This window comes from Plectropomus leopardus, chromosome 23 (genome assembly GCF_026936395.1).
Source record: "Plectropomus leopardus strain MGB_pleo_1.0 chromosome 23, ASM2693639v1, whole genome shotgun sequence".
Lineage (NCBI taxonomy): Eukaryota > Metazoa > Chordata > Actinopteri > Perciformes > Serranidae > Plectropomus > Plectropomus leopardus.
This window is the reverse complement of record NC_142198.1, coordinates 6,203,095-6,223,406: the sequence shown is the minus strand read 5'-3', so window position 1 is coordinate 6,223,406 and position 20,312 is coordinate 6,203,095. Positions and strand designations below refer to the sequence as shown.

Genomic DNA, 20,312 nt, shown 5'->3' with positions numbered 1-20,312 from the left:
TTTTCAGTATTTTTCATTTATTCACTGGGCAATCGGAGGAACTGAGAAAAGACAAGGCAAAGCTTTCACACTGTATGAGGTTTAACCAGTATGATATTGAGGGTATTATACAAAGCATTCAAAAAAATACAACTCAGTTTGGAGGCAAATTCTGGAATTACTCCCAACAGATTTTCACATCAATGCCAAAATTATGATCACATTGTAACATCTTTTTTTATGATAGGTATATAATGTGATGAAGCAACAAAAGCCGCAGTAATGTTAAAGAAATGATGAGCCGGCAGCTGGTTTAAAAGGTATTTTCGTCCACACTTCTCATGATGCCCTCAACCCAGGAGAGACTCGGATCAACACAGATGTGACGAGTCTTCTTTGTAACCAGACTGAAAAACAGACATCTCAGTGTCATTCAAATGAGACAAAAAATAAATAAATAAATACTAGAAAAAGAAAGAAGCCAAAAAGAAAGTATGAGATGGTTCCGAAATGATATTTTTAGAAATTACATTTTTTAGAAATTCCTTATATCTATGTATTTAATGAGAAAATTCAAAGTATGTAGTCTGCAGGGTGTGTGGAATATGAATTTTTATTAATTTTTAAAAATGATTGTATTTAAAAAAAAAGTGTATTTATTTACAAAGTAGAAGTCAAATAATGCACATTATGCTTATATAGGTATTAAAAATATTGAGGTTGAAGTAAACTTACATGATTCCAGTCTTTGGGCAGCGGTGATCAGTCACGTAATACGAGCTGATGAGTGTTTTCTTCAGTCTTCTCGGGTAGAATGTGAAGCAGCAGTCGTCGGGACCAATTGCATCTGAAGAAAAAAAAATAAAGCACTGTCAGTATTGTATGTTCTGAGAAGTAACACAGAATATGTTTTGAATCATAAAATCTACAGTTATCTTACTGTTGCAGAAGACTGAGGAAAGCAGTGCATGTCCCAGGATGCAAAGCAGAAAGATATAAGTGGCCCTCATGATGACTCGAAATTCCTCTGGATGAGGTGATGGAGATTAATACCACAACTGCTCTTCAACTGCAGTAAAGAGCTTCTAAACAAAAGGTCGGGCAGTGCTACATTTATCTAGAATTTTTTTTTTTTTTTTTTATTAGAAAAAAAGGTGTCACTGGTGTGGAGGAGGGAGGGCAGTTGTGGTTTTAAAGAGACTGAAAATGTCTGTGACAGAAACTTTCCACTCGTTTAAAAAGGATGAGGTAGAATACAGGAAATGCAGTTGTGGTTAGAAAGAGATGTAGCTAAAGGTAAAGACAGTGACATACAGAAAAACCAAATACTGCAGTCTTACTAATGCACAGAACAACTATTAAGTCATGTTACACATAACAGAATGAATATGTTTCCATGCAAAGATCAATTAATAAAAAGAGGTTTAAAGGGACAGTTAATCTCAAAATAGAAAAAGAGATATTTTTCCTTTTACCTGTAGTGCTTTTTAGTAATCTAGATTGTTTTGTTGTGGGTTACTCTGTTTGAGAGATATTGGTGACAGTGATGTTAGCCTTCTCTCCAGTATAATGGAAGCAGATGGCACTTGTGGTGCTGAAAGTGCAAATAAAAAAATAAAATAAAAAATCTAAATTGAAAAAACTGAGGTGCTCCTGTTGGAATATGTACAGCTCTTTATTTTAATAAAACCATTGTTTATATACAGTTCAAGTGAGATAAAGTTGCATGGTAACCCTCTGCTGTCTCCATATGTCCATGTGTCCTCTACAGTACAACAGGTCTCTTGAGGGGGGAAAAAAATCACAATGCAAAACAAACAAAACCCAGGAAATTACAGCATATTACACTTTTTATTCAAATATAGTTTGATTTTGTTTCTGGCCATTGTAGGTCATACAGTGTTAGTGTGTGTTTTTGTGATAGTGGGGCAGGAAGCAGGTAGTGTCTGTAGAGCTGGTGGGGGGTCGATTCATAGATGGGCCAGCTATTAATGTAACAACTAACTAGTAACTGACATTCTGCAAATGTCACTTAACACTTACACATAACACACACACACACTTGCATTGTCACTACTTGAGCGCAAAAAATAAAGGATGGAAAACCCATTTAAACCTGCGAGTGATCACATAAAGTGATGATGCGAGGCACAACTCAAAGGCTTACATGAATGTGCAAAAAGCTTTATTGCAGTCCTGCGGTGTGTCACCACACAGGGGGAGTTGGGGGGGGGGGGTTGCATTGAGAAGGGTGATCGGAAAGCGTGTTGCACGGTGCTGAGCTGATGCACACGCTGAAGCACTAATAGTTTGTCTGCCAGCGGACGAGAGGATTTACAATCGAAAGGCGCTTCCTGTTTTTCATGTGTTATACTTCAGCTGTGGTCCAGGCATTTAAAGGGAAGCTTTGGTATTTTTAAACCTGGAGCCGATTTCTAATGCTTTTGCATCAAAGTGACTAATCGAGGCAACTATTTTTGAAACTGGTCCAGTAGAGATTGAAACTAAACAGAACGCACTGTAATCGCTATGGGAAAACATGCACCATCACGTTACATCCATTAAAAGTGCTTGTTTTTGCCAATGTCAGGCTCAGGTTGTTATTTTAAGTGTCATATTAGGGAAAGGATCTATGTGAAGAAATAATTTTTCTGTACCACTTACTGATCAGCTGAAAGTGCTTGCTTTGCCACCACCACACTCAAATTGTTAAGTTTTCTGTCAAAATTATGAAAAGGATCCATACAAAGAAAATAAATATTTTTATTTACCTCTCACTGGTCCCCAAATAGTGCTTGTTTTTGCCACTGACAGGCTCAGATTGTCATTATAGGTGTCTTATGACTGTATGGAAAGGACCCATACAAAGAAATGAAATGTTTTTCTTTATCTTTTAATTATAGAAAAAAAGTTTGGTTTTGCCAATGACAGGCTCAAAATTTTTACTGCATGTGTCTGACAACATTACAGAAGGGTCCATACAGAGAAATGAAATATTGTCTTCACCTTTTCAATAATACACTTTAAGTGTTGTTTTTTTTTTAGCCTGTCAGTGGCAGAAACAAACATTTTTAGGGAGCATAAATTGACAGTGAACAAGTACCCATAGGAATATCAATGTAGCCTATTTTGCTGCTGCCAGCTGGAACAATCTCTCTAAATGCTGGACCAGTTTCAAAAATAGTTTTCTAAATTAGTCACTTTGATACAATAACAGGAAATTTGGGTCTAAGTTGAAAAAAACTGAAGTTTACCATTAAAAAAGTATCATCTTGACTCTGTGGGGATAAGCAGCCAAGTAGACATCACCAGTAGTACCGGGCACGAAGGGAGCTAAACTCCGTCATACACAAAATAAGAAGCACAACAGATCAGATGAAGCAGCTCTCTAACCAATAACAGCACAGTGAGACACTGAGAAATGCCAGCAGCAGTTTCAAGATTGTTGGCTGAAAACATCTGATGAACCTCTCAGCAGCCAATGAGATATCTGCACTTCTCAATTTTTATTTCATTTGATGAACAGGTCTGTGCAAAATGGGCAATTCTCTCTTACACACACAGACACACACACACACACACAAAAGATATTTAACATTCCAGAGTGGGATCAACAGTAAGATGGTACTTCATGTTTTTTATCTGATTATCCAAACAAAGAAACAATGCAGTTCATGAACTCGTCTGGCTTTTCAACCGTTAACTCATCAAAACAACGCTGGTGATAAAACCTAAACCAGCAGCGGTGTAAGTATTTCCCCACCCACTGCTGGTCAGGATGAAGTGACACATTAACCACAGTGTGAACAGCAGCGTCAGGGGCTTTACACACTGCTGGCAGCCTCAGAGATTGACAGATGACACGGTTACACCTGCGGGTCTTTTTGACCACTGACATTCACGTGTTCTGCGTGACAGGAAATAAGAATCTGCACAACAAAACAACACTAAAACAAAAAGTAGCCACTTATTTTCATGCCTCGGTGAATTGTTTAACAGTCGCTTTTGCTAGGGTTATGTAGGACAAAACGTGATAACAAACTGCGCTAAGTGGTGAAATCAGTGATCTGCTCGGCTGAACAACCAGTCAGACGGATTCTGGTTAAGGACAGACTCGCCACAAAAACTACAAGCCACGGTCTGCCATAGATACTCGACAAAAGCCGTGCAGTTCCCCACAGCAGATTGACAAGTTGCTTAGAGCACCTTCAGTACAATAAATGCTTGCTTTTAACCACACGCTTGTGTGTACATGCTGACTACTCTGCGTAGGGCTGCCTTTCATTAGCATACAGTGTACTTTGTGTTGTTGAAATTAAATATGTGCATGGGCGGCGCGAGGCTCAGCAACAACTCTTCATTTGACCGAAGCAAGTCCTGTTTGTGTCTTTTTGATAAATATTAAATAAATACAAAATTTAAAGACATTACAGTCACACCAAGACGAGGAATCAAAACAATGACAAGCTGAAATGTACCTCAAACATTAAAGGTGCAGTTCAACCCAAAATCAACAATTTATATCTTCCCTCTTACCCGTAGTGCTATTTGTCAGTCTAAATTCTTTTGGTTTGAGTTGGCAAGTGTTGGAGATATCGGCCGTAGAGATGTCTGCCTTCTAATGGAACGAGATGCCACTTGGCTTATGGTGCTAAAAGCGCCAAAAAATACATTCCAAAAACTCAATGACATTGTCTTTTTCCAGAAATCATGACCCAGTAACTCAAGAAAATCCACAAACTTGTTTTGAGCGGTTTCATGTAGGAACAGTTTTGTTTTTACTGAACTACACCTATCAACCATATCACGGCGCAGAAGGAAGCATGCATCTACTCATGCTAAAAGGCTTGTGCTCATCACAGCATGAGATTTAAATGTTAATGATGATGCTGCTAGCTCACCTAGAACTACTGAGCTAGCTTTTGTCACATCTCAGCAGAGGATGATGTTGATGTTAGCATCTTGCACTGTCACAAGCTCAACCCTCTTGTCCATGAGTAGATGCACTCTTCCTTCTGCAATGTGATACTGTTGGGAGGTGTAGTTCAGTATAAAGAAAATAGTTCAGACATAAAGTTGCTCACAACAAGGTCTGTGGATTATCTTGAGTAACCAGGCCATGATTCCTAGGAAGAGATATTGCTATTGTATTTTTCAAATGTATTTTTTTGGCACTTAAAACGCCATGAGCCGAGTACCATTTAGTTCCATTATTCTGGAGAGAAGGCAGACATCTCTACAGCTGATATTTCCAACACGCAGCAACTCACACCAAAACAATCCAGATTAATAAATAGCACAACAGGTAAGAGGAAAAATCTATGTTTTTCAATTTTGAGATGAACTGTCCCTTTAAGGGTAGGAAACGTCCATTCCTGACACTATATGTTTTGTGTCTAACAGCAACAAGCCTTAATATTTATTCCAGTTTGATTGACATAAATACACTGTAAAACTCATTTTACAGGCAGCTTATGACCTGTTTTTTAGAGGGTTAAAACAATTGTAACAATGTGGCGCTCTCAGAGACGCTTAACATGTCTTCAGCATGAAGGTGAATGTGCATTTCAAGGTTTTTTTAACTCAACGTTGAGAGTTGACTTCATGGAATGATTCAGGGAACAACTGGAAAACACAAAAATGGAAAGCACGCTGAGGACAAAATCAAAGTGAAAGAAGACTTAAGGTTTGAGGGAAAGAAAGGTGCAGGGACGATGAGATGGAGGGACACAAGCTGAGTTTGCGGATTTCACATCCACAGATCTTGACTTTGAGGATGTCACTTTAGAGCGCTGCTGTTCCTATCCCTGATCAAATCTTTTAGACGCTTTGAATTTTGAATTTGTCCTAAAAAGCCAGATTTAAAGATACGTAGAAGTGTAGCTTGAAAGGGTGTTGACAGCAGAGAATTCAGATCGCAGTGGGAGTAGTAAGTGGTATCTCTGATGTCCTCTGCTCTGTGGAGACCTGAATCAGCCTGGCTGTACGTGGGAGTGTGTGCGATACATTCTTCAGCCTCTGCCAGCTACACTTTCCATCCGCTGCTGGGCCTCTGAGCACAGGTGGGAGATAAATAAGGCCTCGTATTCCTTTTCACACCCCTCCCTCATCGCTGACAGACCCCCCACCTCCAGGGTTCCAGTTAGAGCAGCGACTCTGGGGAAGATCACAGCGGCTACAACCAGATATGTCCTACGATAGAGGTCTTTCTCAGGTCCATCTGGGCCGGCTGAGAGTCCCGAGGGTTGGAGGGGAACTGGTTGAGTCCGGTGGTGGTTTTTCCTCTAGCGCTTCAGCACCGGGCTGCCTCGCTCCGGATCTTTCTGTAACGCCTGCAGGACCTGAAGAGATCAAAGACGGTAAAATGTAAGCAACAACACAAACTGAAAACCTCAAAATGTTAAAGTTCTACTGTACCTGCGCCCACTTCCTGTTGCGGCTGGTCATGTGGATGGCGGCGATGTGCTGGAAGAGCTGCTCGGCAGGGATGAGGTCGGGCAGGCGGGTGAGGAACTGAGCCATGTGGATGAAGTCCATGGTGGTCAGGACGTCCTGGTAGAGACGCAGCAGGCCCAGCGCCGTGCGGAACAGGAACTCCTCGTTGTCTCTGCAGAACACGTCCCACACCCGACACGCCAGGTCTAACGGCAGAGACTTACTGTACAAAGTGAAGATCCTGGAGGGACAGAGAGGACAAGGGCACAACACAGTCATTCAATCAAACTGATGAAAACACAAAACAACCACATTCATATTGAATGTTTGAGATCAATTTGCAACTGTAGATGATCTACACGCTGAAATTTGGTTTTAGTGCCGGATCACAATCGCAGTTACAGTGACCTTGACCTTTTGACCGCCAATTCTCATAAGTTCAATGTTGAGTCCAGGTAGATGTTTGTGCCAAATTCTGAAGAAAAAAAGTGTTTGTGAGATATTGCTTTTATGACAATGAGACGGATGCTGAGTTACATTGACCTTTGTCCACAAAAATCAAATCAGTTTATTGTGGACGCCAAGTGGATGTTTCTTTGGTCAAATTTGAAATATTACCCTTAAGGTGGTCTTGAGATATCAAATTCAAGAGAATGAGAGGGATGTACGGTCACAGTGACCTTGACCTTTGACCACCACAATATCATCAGGTTATTGTTGAGTCAAGTGAATGTTTGTGCCAAATTTGAAAGAATTTTCTTTTTGAGCTGTCCTTATGATATTGTGTATACAAAAATGACATGTAGGATGTAACAGTGACCTTGACCTTTGAAGCTGTATTGTATTTAAATCCCCTCAAAGTGATCTTGAGATATTGTGCCCACGAGAGTGGGACGGACAGACAGCCTGAAGACAGAATGCCTCTGGCCATGACTGCTGCCAGCGCAGAGGCACAAAAATATGGGATTTGCTCAAGGCAGCTGCCTATAGGATGATCTATCAACGATTACTCCCCTACTTCTACCTTCTTTGAAGGGTTTTTATATCTACTATATTTCCCATTAAAAAACTTCAACAATGGCCTTCGTCCATAGCATTCAGTTATCCCCTTTGTTCTGCGTGCAAATGTGAGGTTTAATAATAACAATAATAATAATAAATTGGATTTATATAGCGCCTTTCTTGAACTCAAGGTCGCTTTACGAACGAAAAACAAAAAGAGGTTTACGAACAGAAGGAGTGAGGCAGAAAGGAGGAAGTAAAAAAAGGCAAAAAACTCACCAGTCGATTAAATAAATATCAGGGGTCAAGTTGTTTTTCTGGAAATGTGCAAAGAGCTTTGGTAGATTTTCTTCAAAGAACACTTCAAATGCCGCAAAGTAAGTCAACATCTGCAGAGAGAGAGACACACACACACACACACACACACACACACACACACACACACACACACACACACGTAACTACATGTCTGTGATAAATAAGCGAGGTAATAAGTCATCTGAAGAGGACAAGTGTGAAAGGTTATATTTACAAAGAATATATAATATGTAAATACAGGTATTAGAGGATAATTCTGCTATCAGACTGGCAGCAGCTTAGTCTTACGTTGCCATCATTTACAAACGCTAAATTGGAAGTTTCCTTGATAAGTGATTTATTTAGAATTTTCTCTTATAAGAAAAGGCAAAATAATGAGGTTCTAACTTAAATGTGAATACAACAAAACAAGACATTTCAACAGATTCATTAAGAAAACAATCAACAGATTAATCTGTCATGAGGAATGATCTCAGTTAACTGCCTAAATATCAGACGGGTTTGTCTACAACTACATTTCTGCTTAAATAAATTGCTTTCAAGGTCAAGAATGAATTTTCCCACTCATTAAATGTCAAATATAAACAGCACAGGCAGCCAGTCTGATCTGGTATCTAACCAAAAAGGAAGGAGTCTCTGTCTGTCGGTCTATTCTTGAATTTTCTCGACAATCGTTCATCTGATCAACTTCACCGTTGGCTGATGTGTGTGCTGAGGACTCTTGGATGTGCAGTGTCGAATGTGAGCTCTTGAGATCAACGGATACATTTATTAGTGGTGCAATATGTGCACACTGTGTTGCTTGTTTTGAGGGGACCCCCTATTAACTGTTACTGTTTTTTTTGTTGCTTGCGATGGTTTATTCAAGAACAGAAGAAAGAAACCGGAGAGACCCCTAATGTAACATTTCGGCAAACTTTCAAGCATTACTGATGTAACTTTAGGAACTCACTTCGGCTCACTGAAACAGCCTGGTTTCAAACAGCTAGCTGTTAGCAGAAGATGCGTATACTCTAGCATTGCAAGGGGACACAACTACTTCATGGCAGATGTATTGCTCAGGACCCCAGCAGGCTCAGTTTCGAGTGTGAAGTTGACGTCAAGAACGCTGCAAAAGTGCAAAAGTGCAAAAGTGTGTGTGTGTGTGTGTGTGTGGGTACTGACAAGGCTGTGGTCGACTCTGAAGAAGGCCATCTGACAGGGCTTGTTGAGCAGGTTGGCAAAAGCTATAAAGGCATCGGCTGTGTCCAGGTTCAGGATCAGCACTGCTGCGATGAACGACATTCCCTGCACCTACACACACACACACACACACACACACACACACACACACACACACACACACACACACACACACACACACACACACACACACACACACACACACACACACACACACACACACAGAGAGAGAGAGAGAGTTATTTAAAACAATGCAAAACAGGAAAAAAAACTGTGGTTTAAGTGTGGGTTTGTTGTATAAAAAAAAAGTGTTAATATGAAGCGTAGCCTTGACTTCTGTCTCTGAACGCGAGGGCGGAGAAAAAACTTGGGTGGCAAGTTAACACCTGCTAAAGGTTAATGTTGCCTCATGACATCCTTTACGTTGTTGATAATTAAAAGCATTCAATTCAATCTAATTCAAAACTGTATTTTGCAACCATAAATAGTTCGGTTTGGACATTTCTGATTGAAAGAGAGATGAAATACTGATGCAAAGAACAAAACAAAAAAAAATCTGCAAAGAGGTGAATGCACAGAATGTGTGTGTGTGTGTGTGTGTGTGTGTGTGTGTGTGTGTCAGCTCGTGGGTTGGGGTCAGTGCAGGAAGTCGCAGTCATTTCTACCAAAGTATAGAAAGCATGGTACTGCAGTGAAGAGCAGCAAGGCAAACTGCTGCATCTACCAGCACAGTGTGGCTTTGAAGAATTATAGAAGTGCAAACGTCAGTATAATTTAAGAGAACAGAATCAAAAAAACATCCATCACTTGTCTAATGAGAGAGTTTCACGCTGGACACTGTGATGATTTGCTGCATGTGTGCTGCAGCAGTGATGTGGAAAAGAGAGAAAGAAAGACATTGACCACAACCGACACTTTGAATCTGACACTGACCTAGTAACACACATCCTTCTCATTCTGTCAAGGGGCCGTGTTGATTAAATTTAGATTAGATTTAGTTTTCACAAGAGGTAAAGACATTTAAACAATGTCAACAGAAGATGTATCTGTAGAACAGTTTTGACAAGTGACGTGTATTTTCATGGGTAAAAATCCCATTTTGAGTGGTCAAAACTGATTTACAGATATCTTTAATTTAATCATAAATATCAGTAATTCCTTCTTAACAGGTAGGAAAAACGATAACTGATATCTACGATTGCATTTCCACGTGGAAAAAAGGATTGTGACAAATGGAAATTCCCATTTCAGATAACAGCTGCATTGCAGATATGTGGGTATAATGTCATTAAAAGTACCACAGAGCGATTGGCTGATTTTAAATTAGCTGATTCATTTCGGATATGTACAACTGAAGATATCCATAATGACATTTTTGACCAGTTTGAATTCCCTTTCTTGTATCTAAAATTCAGTTCTGACTAGTTATACAAGAAAATGTAGATACATTTAATTGCTACTTGTACAAGTATAATTTCCACTTGTTACAACTGTATTTCAGATATCTGAAAATACACTTTTTTCTAATAAGGCTGACAAATGATACATGCGCCCTCAGCAGGCATCCTAAATTACAGCTCCAAGCCGACATATCAATCATTTAATTTTGTCCTTTTAGTTTGATTTATGATATCTGAAAAGTAAGAACAATTAGTAGTGAATATTGCCATTATAAAAACTAACTAAAAAAAACTAAAAAAATTATACCATCAACATACATTTTCACTAGTAAGAACTGATGAATTACAGCTAGTAAACTTGGAAATAGAACAAAATACATAGAACAAAATTATAGATGTATAGATAGAGAATATAAAGAATTATAGATATCTATAATGGAGTTTTAAAAAAAGGTCAGTGGTAAAAGTTCACTAGTTGCATGTAAGTAACAGATATCTTCAAAGAACATTTCCATTAGTGGGAAATTAACTGTATATATCTGTAATTAGAACCGCTACTAATTAAATTTACATTACTGATATGTTGGTTTGGAATTCTAATTATTAAAAAAGCTTTTGTCGATATCTGCAATTATTATTACCTTGACTAGAGCCTGAGTGTTGTCCGATATGCATGATAAAAGTTTATTTATTAGGGAACATGATGCAGACAAAGATGCCCAGAGTGATTTCAAATCATCAAATTCCCAATGAAGTTTACTGTTTGAGTACAATGGTGTCATTTTTGACAAAACAGTTTACTGTTCAACTGTAAAATCTCCTGCCTTCATTACATATCTTTGTCACATGTTTTTAAAAAACCATAGCTGATCGATAATTGCATCACATAAATCACATTCAAAAAATATCATATCACCCGATATATCAATATTGGAATTTCTCACTCCTTATATCTGTATATCTTTTACTATTTGGAGAGAAACGCAGTTTTAATTCCTGTATGTCTAACAAACACGTCAGAATTGACAATAAAGATGACTTTGACTTTTGACTTTGTATCGGTGCCGAAAATCCAGTATTGTTCAGGCTCTAACCGTAACTGATTTAACATTTAAAGGGTTACCAATATTAAGTGATTTAGAAGTTGACCAATGGTTTTGAAGTACTTATATGATATGATGCCCAAATTTCCAAAATGGTGCGTTGATTGGTCAGACATACTCGAAACGCAAATGTTGCTACGTGACATGGGAAATTCCATTTCTACTGGTTACAATCTTTTTCCACAGGTGGAAATTCAATTGTAGATATCTGTTATCGTTATTATTACTCCATAATTCAATTAAAAGTATTTGTAAATGTTAAAACAGCTTTAACTAGTTGATTTGCTGCAGTCTTAATGTAGCGTATGTATGTGTTGTCAGTGAGAAGAAAAAAAATTGATTATTCCACGAGACTTCACACTTAGTGGAAATCAAATATAAGAAGCTGCCAGTCATTCAGACCACAATATAACAGATAAGAATAGACTCTGGAGGTGTTGCGTGGGAGATCTAAGTCTGCGTCATGACTCATTTTTCACATTTATTTCATACAAGTAGCTACTACTGTGCATACCCTAAAAATGTACCACATATAAAGAGGCGTGGGCATCGCACATGTATGACACACCCCAAATTTAACCACTTTTTATGCCCACTTGTGAGGCTACACTCCTGTTTTCTTAAAGACGCAATACGCAAAGTGGATATGAAAAAAATACGTGTGCTTATGTATCACAGCAAGATGTAATGCCATGGTTTTGTGTACGTGTGTGTATGTGGGTGTGTGTGTGTGTGTTTGTGTGTGTGTGTGTAACTTACATAGCCAACGTCTGGCCGGTAACAGGTGTATGCTCCCAGAATGCTGTGCAGCACATCATGATATGGCCCGCCCTGATGATTAACGAAGAAATAATGAAGACAATAGAACAAAGAGACCAAAAATACACTCATACACACACCCTTTCGAACAAAGCTCGGTATGTAGATTTATTTTGATGCAATAATAGCACAGTAATGACACTGAGCTTTGCAATTTCTTGCCAAGGTTACAACAGTAACACTGTGTTGGATTTAAAAAAAAAAAAAAAAAAAAAGACAGACAAAAGTGTTTAGTGCAAGTTTGGCATTAGCATTATTTCATGTGCGTCTCTCACTGACCTGCTGGAAGATGCACAGTTGGGGGAAGGTTCTTGAGATGTCCAGTTTGATCAGCTCCAGGCTGGACTCTCGATCTGATGAACCAGCATCTGGGAGAAAAAGATTAAGTATGACCCCCAATCTGAAATCCAAAGCTATTGCTTTGAATTAATATGGTCAAAGTGATAGGAAACAGTTGAGAGATTTTCAACCTTCAGTTTCAGTCTCTGAGGAAGGTGCCGGCGTGGTCCTACACTTCTCTTTTGCCCGTGCCAAACAGATGCTGTACAGCTCTGCGGGGGACACATAACAGCACCACCGTACAATCAATATGAGAGAAAGGGAGGAAGACAAGAGGCTGCAGACACTGAGAGGAGAACATGATGACTGCACAGAAACCACTTGAGGTGATAAAAGCATTCAGCTCTTGTCATTACTCTGCAGCGCTCACACTAAAGGTGATTACAGGCTCTTGGTGCAGTGCACTGAGTCTCCCGGTCTGTGCTTTGACCTGTGGCCGCCCTCTAGTGATGAGACGCTGGATGGAAATAATGAGCTTTCTAAAACATGACGAGGAGCTCTGCACCGGTGGCCCTGAGCTGACGGTACATCCATATTATCAACTGCAGGCCGAGCTGAACAGGAGCTGAGAAAAGAACAGCGGCCTCATGGGAAAATATACTTCAGGGATAAAAGAGCAATAAATATGGTGAATATTAACAAGAATATTTCAGACTTTTTCCTAATGAGCTAACAACGTAATGCAGTGGGACTTTTATTACAGATGGGAGAAAAATATCATTTTTTTTAGGGCTTGGAAAATGGAATTGTGAAATTCCATGATTTTCCAGGTTTTCAATGACCGTGAGAACCCTGTTAGGAATTACAGAGTTGGCAGTGGTGGCATTAGCAGCAGTAATAAAGCCTCTTTACTTAAAATGGGGGAATACTGTCACTGAGCTGCTACTTATGAAAAGAAGGACAACTTTAAAGAGGACTGAGCTCCGTGTGACTGTGTGTGTGCATGTGTGTGTATGTGTGTGTATGTGTAGAGTGCTAATGCAGAGGACTGTGCTCCATTTAAAAGGCTGAGCGCTACAAAGCGGAAAGGGCCAGCTCAGCAGTCAGTGCTTATCTGCAAGAACCCTGGAGGAGCTTTCACTGAGTGATTTGAAGTCGGTGCTCCTTTAGCATGTGGGAAATGATTCTGCGGTGTGTGTGTGTGTGTGTGTGAGTGCGTGTGTAATCTCCAGCCAAAGTGGAGAGCTCATTGAAATGCAGCTTGCTCCTTCTTGCACTGAGGTAATCATTGGACAATGCTCTGTCTTAATGGACACACTCTTTCTCTTCCTCTTCTATCTAACTTAAGGCCACGTATTCAGTTACAAAAACTGAGACAAACTGCTTCACCCCGACTCTGTGTGCGTGTCTGTGTGTGTGCGCATGTGTGTGTGTATAGTTTGTGTGTACATACTGGTGTGTTTTTAAGTGATGAACAAAGACTAGTCTGGTGACAGTGCAGAGCAGGACATGACTCAAGTTAAATACAGTTGTGACAATTATGTTCTCGAAATAACACACACTCTGTCACGCATGCGTACCGTGTGTGATGTTGAGCTCGTTGCCCACAGCCAGACTCCACACTTTGCCTCTCACGCTGGGGGGGATGCCCTGCCACCACAGGTCTCTCACTCGTCGAGACGTACACCTGGAGGAAGGTTAAATGTAAAGTTTAGCACATCAGAGGCAGCCTCATATCATTTATTGATTAGAGCCACAAGGTGGCGGTCACATTTCTACAGTTAGCTCCTTAACCCTTAACCCTCAAACCTTAAAACCTGGATCAACATCATTTTTAATGATCTGCATTCAGATGTCTTTCACAAGTATTTTAAATGTTAAACACTGAGCAAACTGCTATAATTTATTCTTCTTTTGACTGAGTTATTATACATTTTAAGCAGACTTTTCCCAGGTAATTTCACTTTTCACAGCGCATCATTATTCAGAAATAAAAGCGTGTATCAACCATCGACCAATCGAAATCAAGTATACAACAAAGTCGTGCAATAGGAATGTATGACAAGAGGCCCTGACGGCGATATTAACTCAAATCAAAATGCTGGAATGAATGTGTGGCAGCTCTGCCTGTGAAGCACATTGTGTTTGTTAATCCCATAATGACTCATCATGTCAGAATATGATGTTTGTGTTTTCTCCTGCAGCGCTCGTCTGCAGCAGCTGTTCAGTAAAATGATCAGTAATGAGAATTTGATGCATGGCAATTAGTATTCCCCATGTCGGCCTCTAGGTTGTAATATTTTGGTCATTATTTTACAGATGACTCCATTAATGACTCAGATATACACTGTATTGAGTGTGAAATACATCTTATGTTCAGGGCAACACACTGATAAACACATTTCAGGTATTAAACTGAGGGCCTGGTCATTCAGCAATAACTGTATAACTTATACTTATATACTGTGGTGTTATAAAACAGCAGTATGCTGAGATGTACAGTCAAGTCACTGGCACATCAGGCAGTAACAGGGTATTTTTATCACAAAGCTGCAGATGTTAAAAGAGTTTTTGCAATAGACAGTGATGACGATGATTTATGTCATATGGTTTGATTTTTGCCCTAAATGTTTGTAAATACAGGGTTCCTACAGCTAAAGGCGAGTTAGATTTAAGACTTTTAAAGACTTTTTAATAGCACTCAGAACTAAGTTCAACGCCAATTTTCTAATAACCAAAACTGAACAATTTTATTTTGCCCAAATGTTTATTGCAAAACATGACTTTTTTGTGCAGTGAAAAAGTTGAGATCATTTATATCAAATGTTGGGAAAAACAAGTCTTTTTAGAGCGGAGCAGGTGGAAGACAATGAACATATTATCTTATCATAATATTATCTATTCAGTTTACCAACAGATGTGGGATATATCTGGCACATCTGGTCTGTTTTCTAGACTATTAAAAAAAAAAAAAAAAGATGTTACCAATTATTTTTGAGATTTTTCAATGCAAGGCATAAAAAAAGATTCATAAAATTATGCATCCCATGTCTGGACATTTTTAAGACTTTTAAAGGATTAATTTAAGTCATTTTAATACCAATTAGGGCCTTATTTTTAGATTAATGAATTCAATGCCTTTTAAGACTTTTTTAAGGATCTGCAGGGACCCTGAAATGTTGTACACTGTATTGTTTCTCTTTTTCTTTTTCGGGCTAAGAGAAGATACTGAACTGCATGGTCAGATGGGGTTTACTGGTGTTGGTTTGGAAACTGATCCTCTCATATTCCCACAAAAACAAAAGTGGAACAAAAAGGACAACTGAGATGCTTGGATTGCTTCCTAAAGGAACCTGGCTGCTTTTTAACTTTAATTTTCCACAACAGGTCCGGGTTACCAGAGCCAATTTGGAAAAATCAAACAACAAAAACCTTTTTTTTCCCAAACAATTATAGATTTTTCTGATCAATTTTTGTGTTTAAAAGTTAAGCTACAATTCTTTGTTTAAATTACTGTACTTTTCCGTTGATTAGTGTAAATTCATTCTCTGTAACAAAGAAGTAAGTTGCTATAAAAAGTGCATGGGAATCATTGTTATCGTTCGTTTTTGTTTGCACTCACATTGTACTCCAGTTGGGTAAGATCTCCTGGTTCCAGATCTGGGCGGCTGTGCCGATGCTCTCCTCGAGCTTACACCGATCCTCCAGCTGCTTCTTCCTCTTCTGAGCCTCCTTCAACTCTGCAGACAGCAGCGTGCAGCAAACATCAGCGGACAGGATGGATACATGTGCACTGCTGCATGGCTTTATTTCATATTCACAGCATTGTTTACATACTGCATGCGCCTCTTTTGTTGACCCAGATTTTCTCTGAAATCCAAATATTTTCAAACTGCTGAATAACCGTATCCGCATCGTCTTATTTTAGCTGCCTGCCGTCGTGTGTTTGACACAGAATTTCAAAATAAAGGCCGAGAAGATGATATAGATAGCTGTTTTCACATTTTGCATCAGTGACATTTTTAAACAACAACTAAAAACGGATATATTTAGTCTGGCTTTTAAATAAAGTAATTGTAATTATCATTTTTTTAATCAATTCTCAATCAATTTTACTATTCTTAGTGGTAACTTTACTTTTTACCTTTACTTTCATGTTTTGTTTATCACTGCCTGTCGTTTGATTGTCTAATCTTGTGTTTTTTTGGGTTGCTTTTTTTTTCTATTGTGAAGTACTTTGAGATGCATCCCTTGTATGAAAAGTGCTCTATAAATAAAGTTTACTAGTATTATTATTATTATTGAACCACTGATAACTGAATTCATACATCAGTCAAGTTCAATGTATCATTACACCCCTACAAGCGAGCATTTTAATTATCCTGGAAACAGGAGTTTAGTTAGGTAGTGTTAGAGGAAGCTGGTGAACCTTTATGACTGTATTGCGTATTTCGCCACAAATTTTGAGAGCATGGCGAATAAGCAGGGATCATTTTTATGAAAATTGACATCAAATCGTTATTGTTATTTGATAACAACTAACACGCTCTGTAGGGGCGAGTAAATATTGACTTCAGGTAAGTGGATTTCTGTCCCGCTTGCCTGACAAGTGAACCAAAAAAAGAAAAAGGCAGAAGACTGCTTCACTCTCTGCGGCTGAACGCTCTGGAACAAGACAGTAATGGAGTCGTGATTACTCTGTCCATTGAGCTCACCTCTCTTCTTGGCCTGGGCCACCATCTCTTCATACTGCTGTCTGTGCTTCTGGGCCTCCTCGGCTGGCTTGGCAGGCAGGTTCCTGTAAGTCACATACATCATCAGTGCAGGGAAATGAAGTAGCAGCTGCATGTTCTCTGAGCTGAACTTGCATTATTCATGTTAGGAAAGCTTGTGTGCTATAAAGCGAAAACACAGACGGAAGAACACGTCCGTGTTTATTTAGCCTTGTAACTTGCTTTTTGCTCATGTAGTTAACTGTGCTGTGTTTGATAAACAACTGCGGATCATCCGGTGGATATAAAGTGTGTTGATCCAACTGACATTTGCACATTTGCATTTTATTTTTTTCCTTTCTTCTTCTATGAATCATTAAAGAGAGAAAAACTAACTCAAGGTGCATTTGGTAGCTTCTAATCTAATCTATTATATATATATGTATGTATGTATAAATCATTTTTTTAAATTTGCTCATTTATTCTGCCCCGATCATATTTAATTATATTATTAATACTATCATTTCTGTGTTTCCTGCCAGTATTCTTTGAATGGTATTTACTCTTATTGGTGTGTTATTTTTGCCTTGTTATTGTGTCTTTCTTTTGTCTTTAATTAGTTCGGGTATTATTTTTTTGGCTTATCGTTTCGTTGCCTCTGCAAGAATCGCTTTTTGTTTCTGCTTTGCCTTGTTTGTCAAAGCACTTTGTAAGCTCTGTTTTTAAAAGCGCTATATAATTAAATTCTTACATCAGTCCCAATTCTTATGAGTTATTGTAGATGAAAGACTGACTTGGAAAAAACATGTTGATCATGTTTGTAAAAGGTAAATGAAAATGACTGTAATACTGAGAAAAACCTGTTCTGGTCTCTGGTTCATTTGTCTTTTCATTTAACTTTGTATTAAAAGTCCAATCCATCCATATATCAGTTATTGGAATATTGTTTAGGCTTCTACATATTCTTCCTGTCTCTATTAGATTATTTTAATCCGAAAGAGGTTTTTAAAAATGATTTCAAACACAAGCCAATAGTCATCTGCACCCTTGTTTAGGGAAATTTAAACTCTGTAAATACTTTTTTATCATGTGTTTTTGTTTAAATTCATATATCTAAAGGAAGAGCTTCCAGGTACATTTCATACTTATTCCTTATCATCAGACATTTACTCCTATTCAATAAGGCATCCAAAGGACTTTCATTTATCTTACTGTTGCACTACAAGTCATTAATTTTTCATCAGATTTAGAGGTCCTCATCTCTGGAATTCACTATGTAAAACCCTGAATACCTTATTCACTTTCAAAACTCATTTTAAAAAGTTTCTATGCAGAATAGACTATATGTACAGTATCTTTCTTCTTCTTTCTTATTCTTCCAAACTTTGTCTTGAGTATTTTCTTTTTTTCATTTCCTGTTTCTTTTTCGCTGCATGTTCTTCTACACTTCCTCCATTGTACCTTTTGTACATACATGTTGTGTTCTTTATATTGTTTTTTCATTTTATATTTTTAAATTGCTTCTATATTTTTTTTAAATCTCTTATACTATTTAAATTCAATATTTTTTATTCTTTCTTTATGTTAACTGTTTTGCACCGAAACACCAAGTCAAATTCCTTGTATATGTAAATGTAAATGTATTCGGCAATAAAACCGGATTTTTATGACTTTTTTCATGTTGTTTTTTGTTCTGCTTTTTGATTTACAAAGTTTTAAAGACTTAGATTTGGTTGATTTGAAGAAGAGGACTTTGGGTCTTCTTTCCTCTCCTGCACAGCAAACCTTACTTTGTAATTTTACCATGTTATATTTTATCCTGAGAAAATTTCATGCAAATAAATTAAACTTAAATAAAAAAAACACTCTTCTTCTATTATACGAGTACAAATAAACGGTGCACTCTAATTTAACTCTGCCAATAGCACTACACCCTAAAAATATACTATGTGCACTTTTCTACATGATCTTTGTGTTGTTTCATGCAGCAGCTGAACTCTTTTTGCCATTGTCATGGTGTTAGAATAAACTTCCTCGTGTTCACACAGAAAATCAGGCTAAGTTCTACTGTTGTTTTCATTCACCGTGTTCCCTTAGCGGCACCAGTGCTACTTCTGTGTCTGAGCCAGCACCGCTGAATGAAACATGAGGCCCTGCATACGTCTGTCTGTGAGCCTGCATGTACGTATGGAGCCAGGCTGAGGGAGGGCCATTAAACTTTCAGCAGCGCCTCTCTTTTACCGTGTGTGATACAAACAGGGACGCAGCGAGGGCTGGAACAATGCTGAATGGAGTCTAATGACACAGGAAGGAGGGCTGATAAAGGAGGAATGAAGATATCAAAAGACAACAGACGTGGCTTTGTTGTCTGATGAGCAAACTCTGCTGGCAGAGAAAGAGGACGAAAAAACGTGGGATAGTCTAATACGATGTAAGACAGTGTGTCTTTGTGCGTGTGTGAGTGTGTTTACATACGCAGGTCTGTCCTCCAGTATAAGCGCGGTGGTGGAGAGGGGCTCAAAGTCCAGGTTTTTCCTCACACCCTGCCTGGGAGATGTCGGGTTGCCAGGTCCAGCTCTGCCACTCTTTGTTTCATATTCCTGCATACAAAAAACCACAGAATTTAGACACAAGTTGAGCTTTAACTTTAGTGAATATGTGCAATGTTCTCAATTATCTATGGCATTATTTATTTATTTTGTGCATATAGCTTTTCATGTCTATGCATATGTAGGTACTGAGCATGTATTTTACTGAGCTCCGCTATGGTTGTGCGACTAAATTTCTTTTTGTATACCTGTACAATTGATTCTGATTCTGAAATTGCTTTTTGTGAGGTTCCCAACATTTATACACACACATACACACACGCACGCACACACACACACAGAGGAACATAGATGGTAAGTTACTTTATATTCCATGCCACAGTATGAATAGGACATGCTTTGCACTTCCAAAGGCAGAGAAAAAAGCCACAAGAGCCACAGCTGACCTCCAAACTAAGTGTTGTGATCAGATACAGACTGCTAGGATTTAATGTGTGAGGAAAGGAGAAGACAGGAATAAGAATAAATATAGAA

General features: G+C 38.6%; 2 protein-coding genes across 3 annotated transcripts in view; both read right to left on the bottom strand.

The window, feature by feature from the left end:
- On the bottom strand, positions 1-1,080 carry ccl36.1 (chemokine (C-C motif) ligand 36, duplicate 1). The gene is made up of 3 exons (XM_042512565.2): positions 920-1,080; positions 715-826; positions 1-386 (listed from the first exon to the last, which is right to left on the bottom strand). The coding sequence occupies exons 1-3, from the start codon at positions 987-989 to the stop codon at positions 293-295; spliced, it is 276 nt and encodes a 91-aa protein (XP_042368499.1). The 5' UTR covers positions 990-1,080; the 3' UTR covers positions 1-292.
- A 555-nt stretch (positions 1,081-1,635) lies between these two features.
- tbc1d14 (TBC1 domain family, member 14) overlaps positions 1,636-20,312 on the bottom strand; it is a 42,606-nt gene continuing 23,929 nt past the window's right edge. For both annotated transcript variants that reach the window (XM_042512439.2, XM_042512438.2), the window contains 11 exons: positions 19,705-19,829; positions 17,233-17,315; positions 16,140-16,257; positions 14,098-14,204; positions 12,709-12,789; positions 12,518-12,606; positions 12,179-12,250; positions 8,899-9,027; positions 7,696-7,805; positions 6,397-6,655; positions 1,636-6,320 (listed from right to left, as the gene is read on the bottom strand). In XM_042512439.2, the coding sequence (XP_042368373.2) occupies positions 6,264-6,320; positions 6,397-6,655; positions 7,696-7,805; positions 8,899-9,027; positions 12,179-12,250; positions 12,518-12,606; positions 12,709-12,789; positions 14,098-14,204; positions 16,140-16,257; positions 17,233-17,315; positions 19,705-19,829 (1,230 nt within the window). In that variant the 3' untranslated portion in view covers positions 1,636-6,263. The remainder of the gene's footprint in view (positions 6,321-6,396; positions 6,656-7,695; positions 7,806-8,898; positions 9,028-12,178; positions 12,251-12,517; positions 12,607-12,708; positions 12,790-14,097; positions 14,205-16,139; positions 16,258-17,232; positions 17,316-19,704; positions 19,830-20,312) is intronic.

Bases quoted from the DNA above. Each gene is read 5' to 3' on its own strand.
- ccl36.1 (XM_042512565.2), bottom strand. From the start codon at position 989: ATGAGGGCCACTTATATCTTTCTGCTTTGCATCCTGGGACATGCACTG. The intron at 827-919 runs GTAAGATAACTG...TTTTTTCTTCAG, and splicing joins TTCCTCAGTCTTCTGCAACA to ATGCAATTGGTCCCGACGAC. The intron at 387-714 runs GTAAGTTTACTT...TCTGTTTTTCAG, and splicing joins TGCCCAAAGACTGGAATCAT to TCTGGTTACAAAGAAGACTC.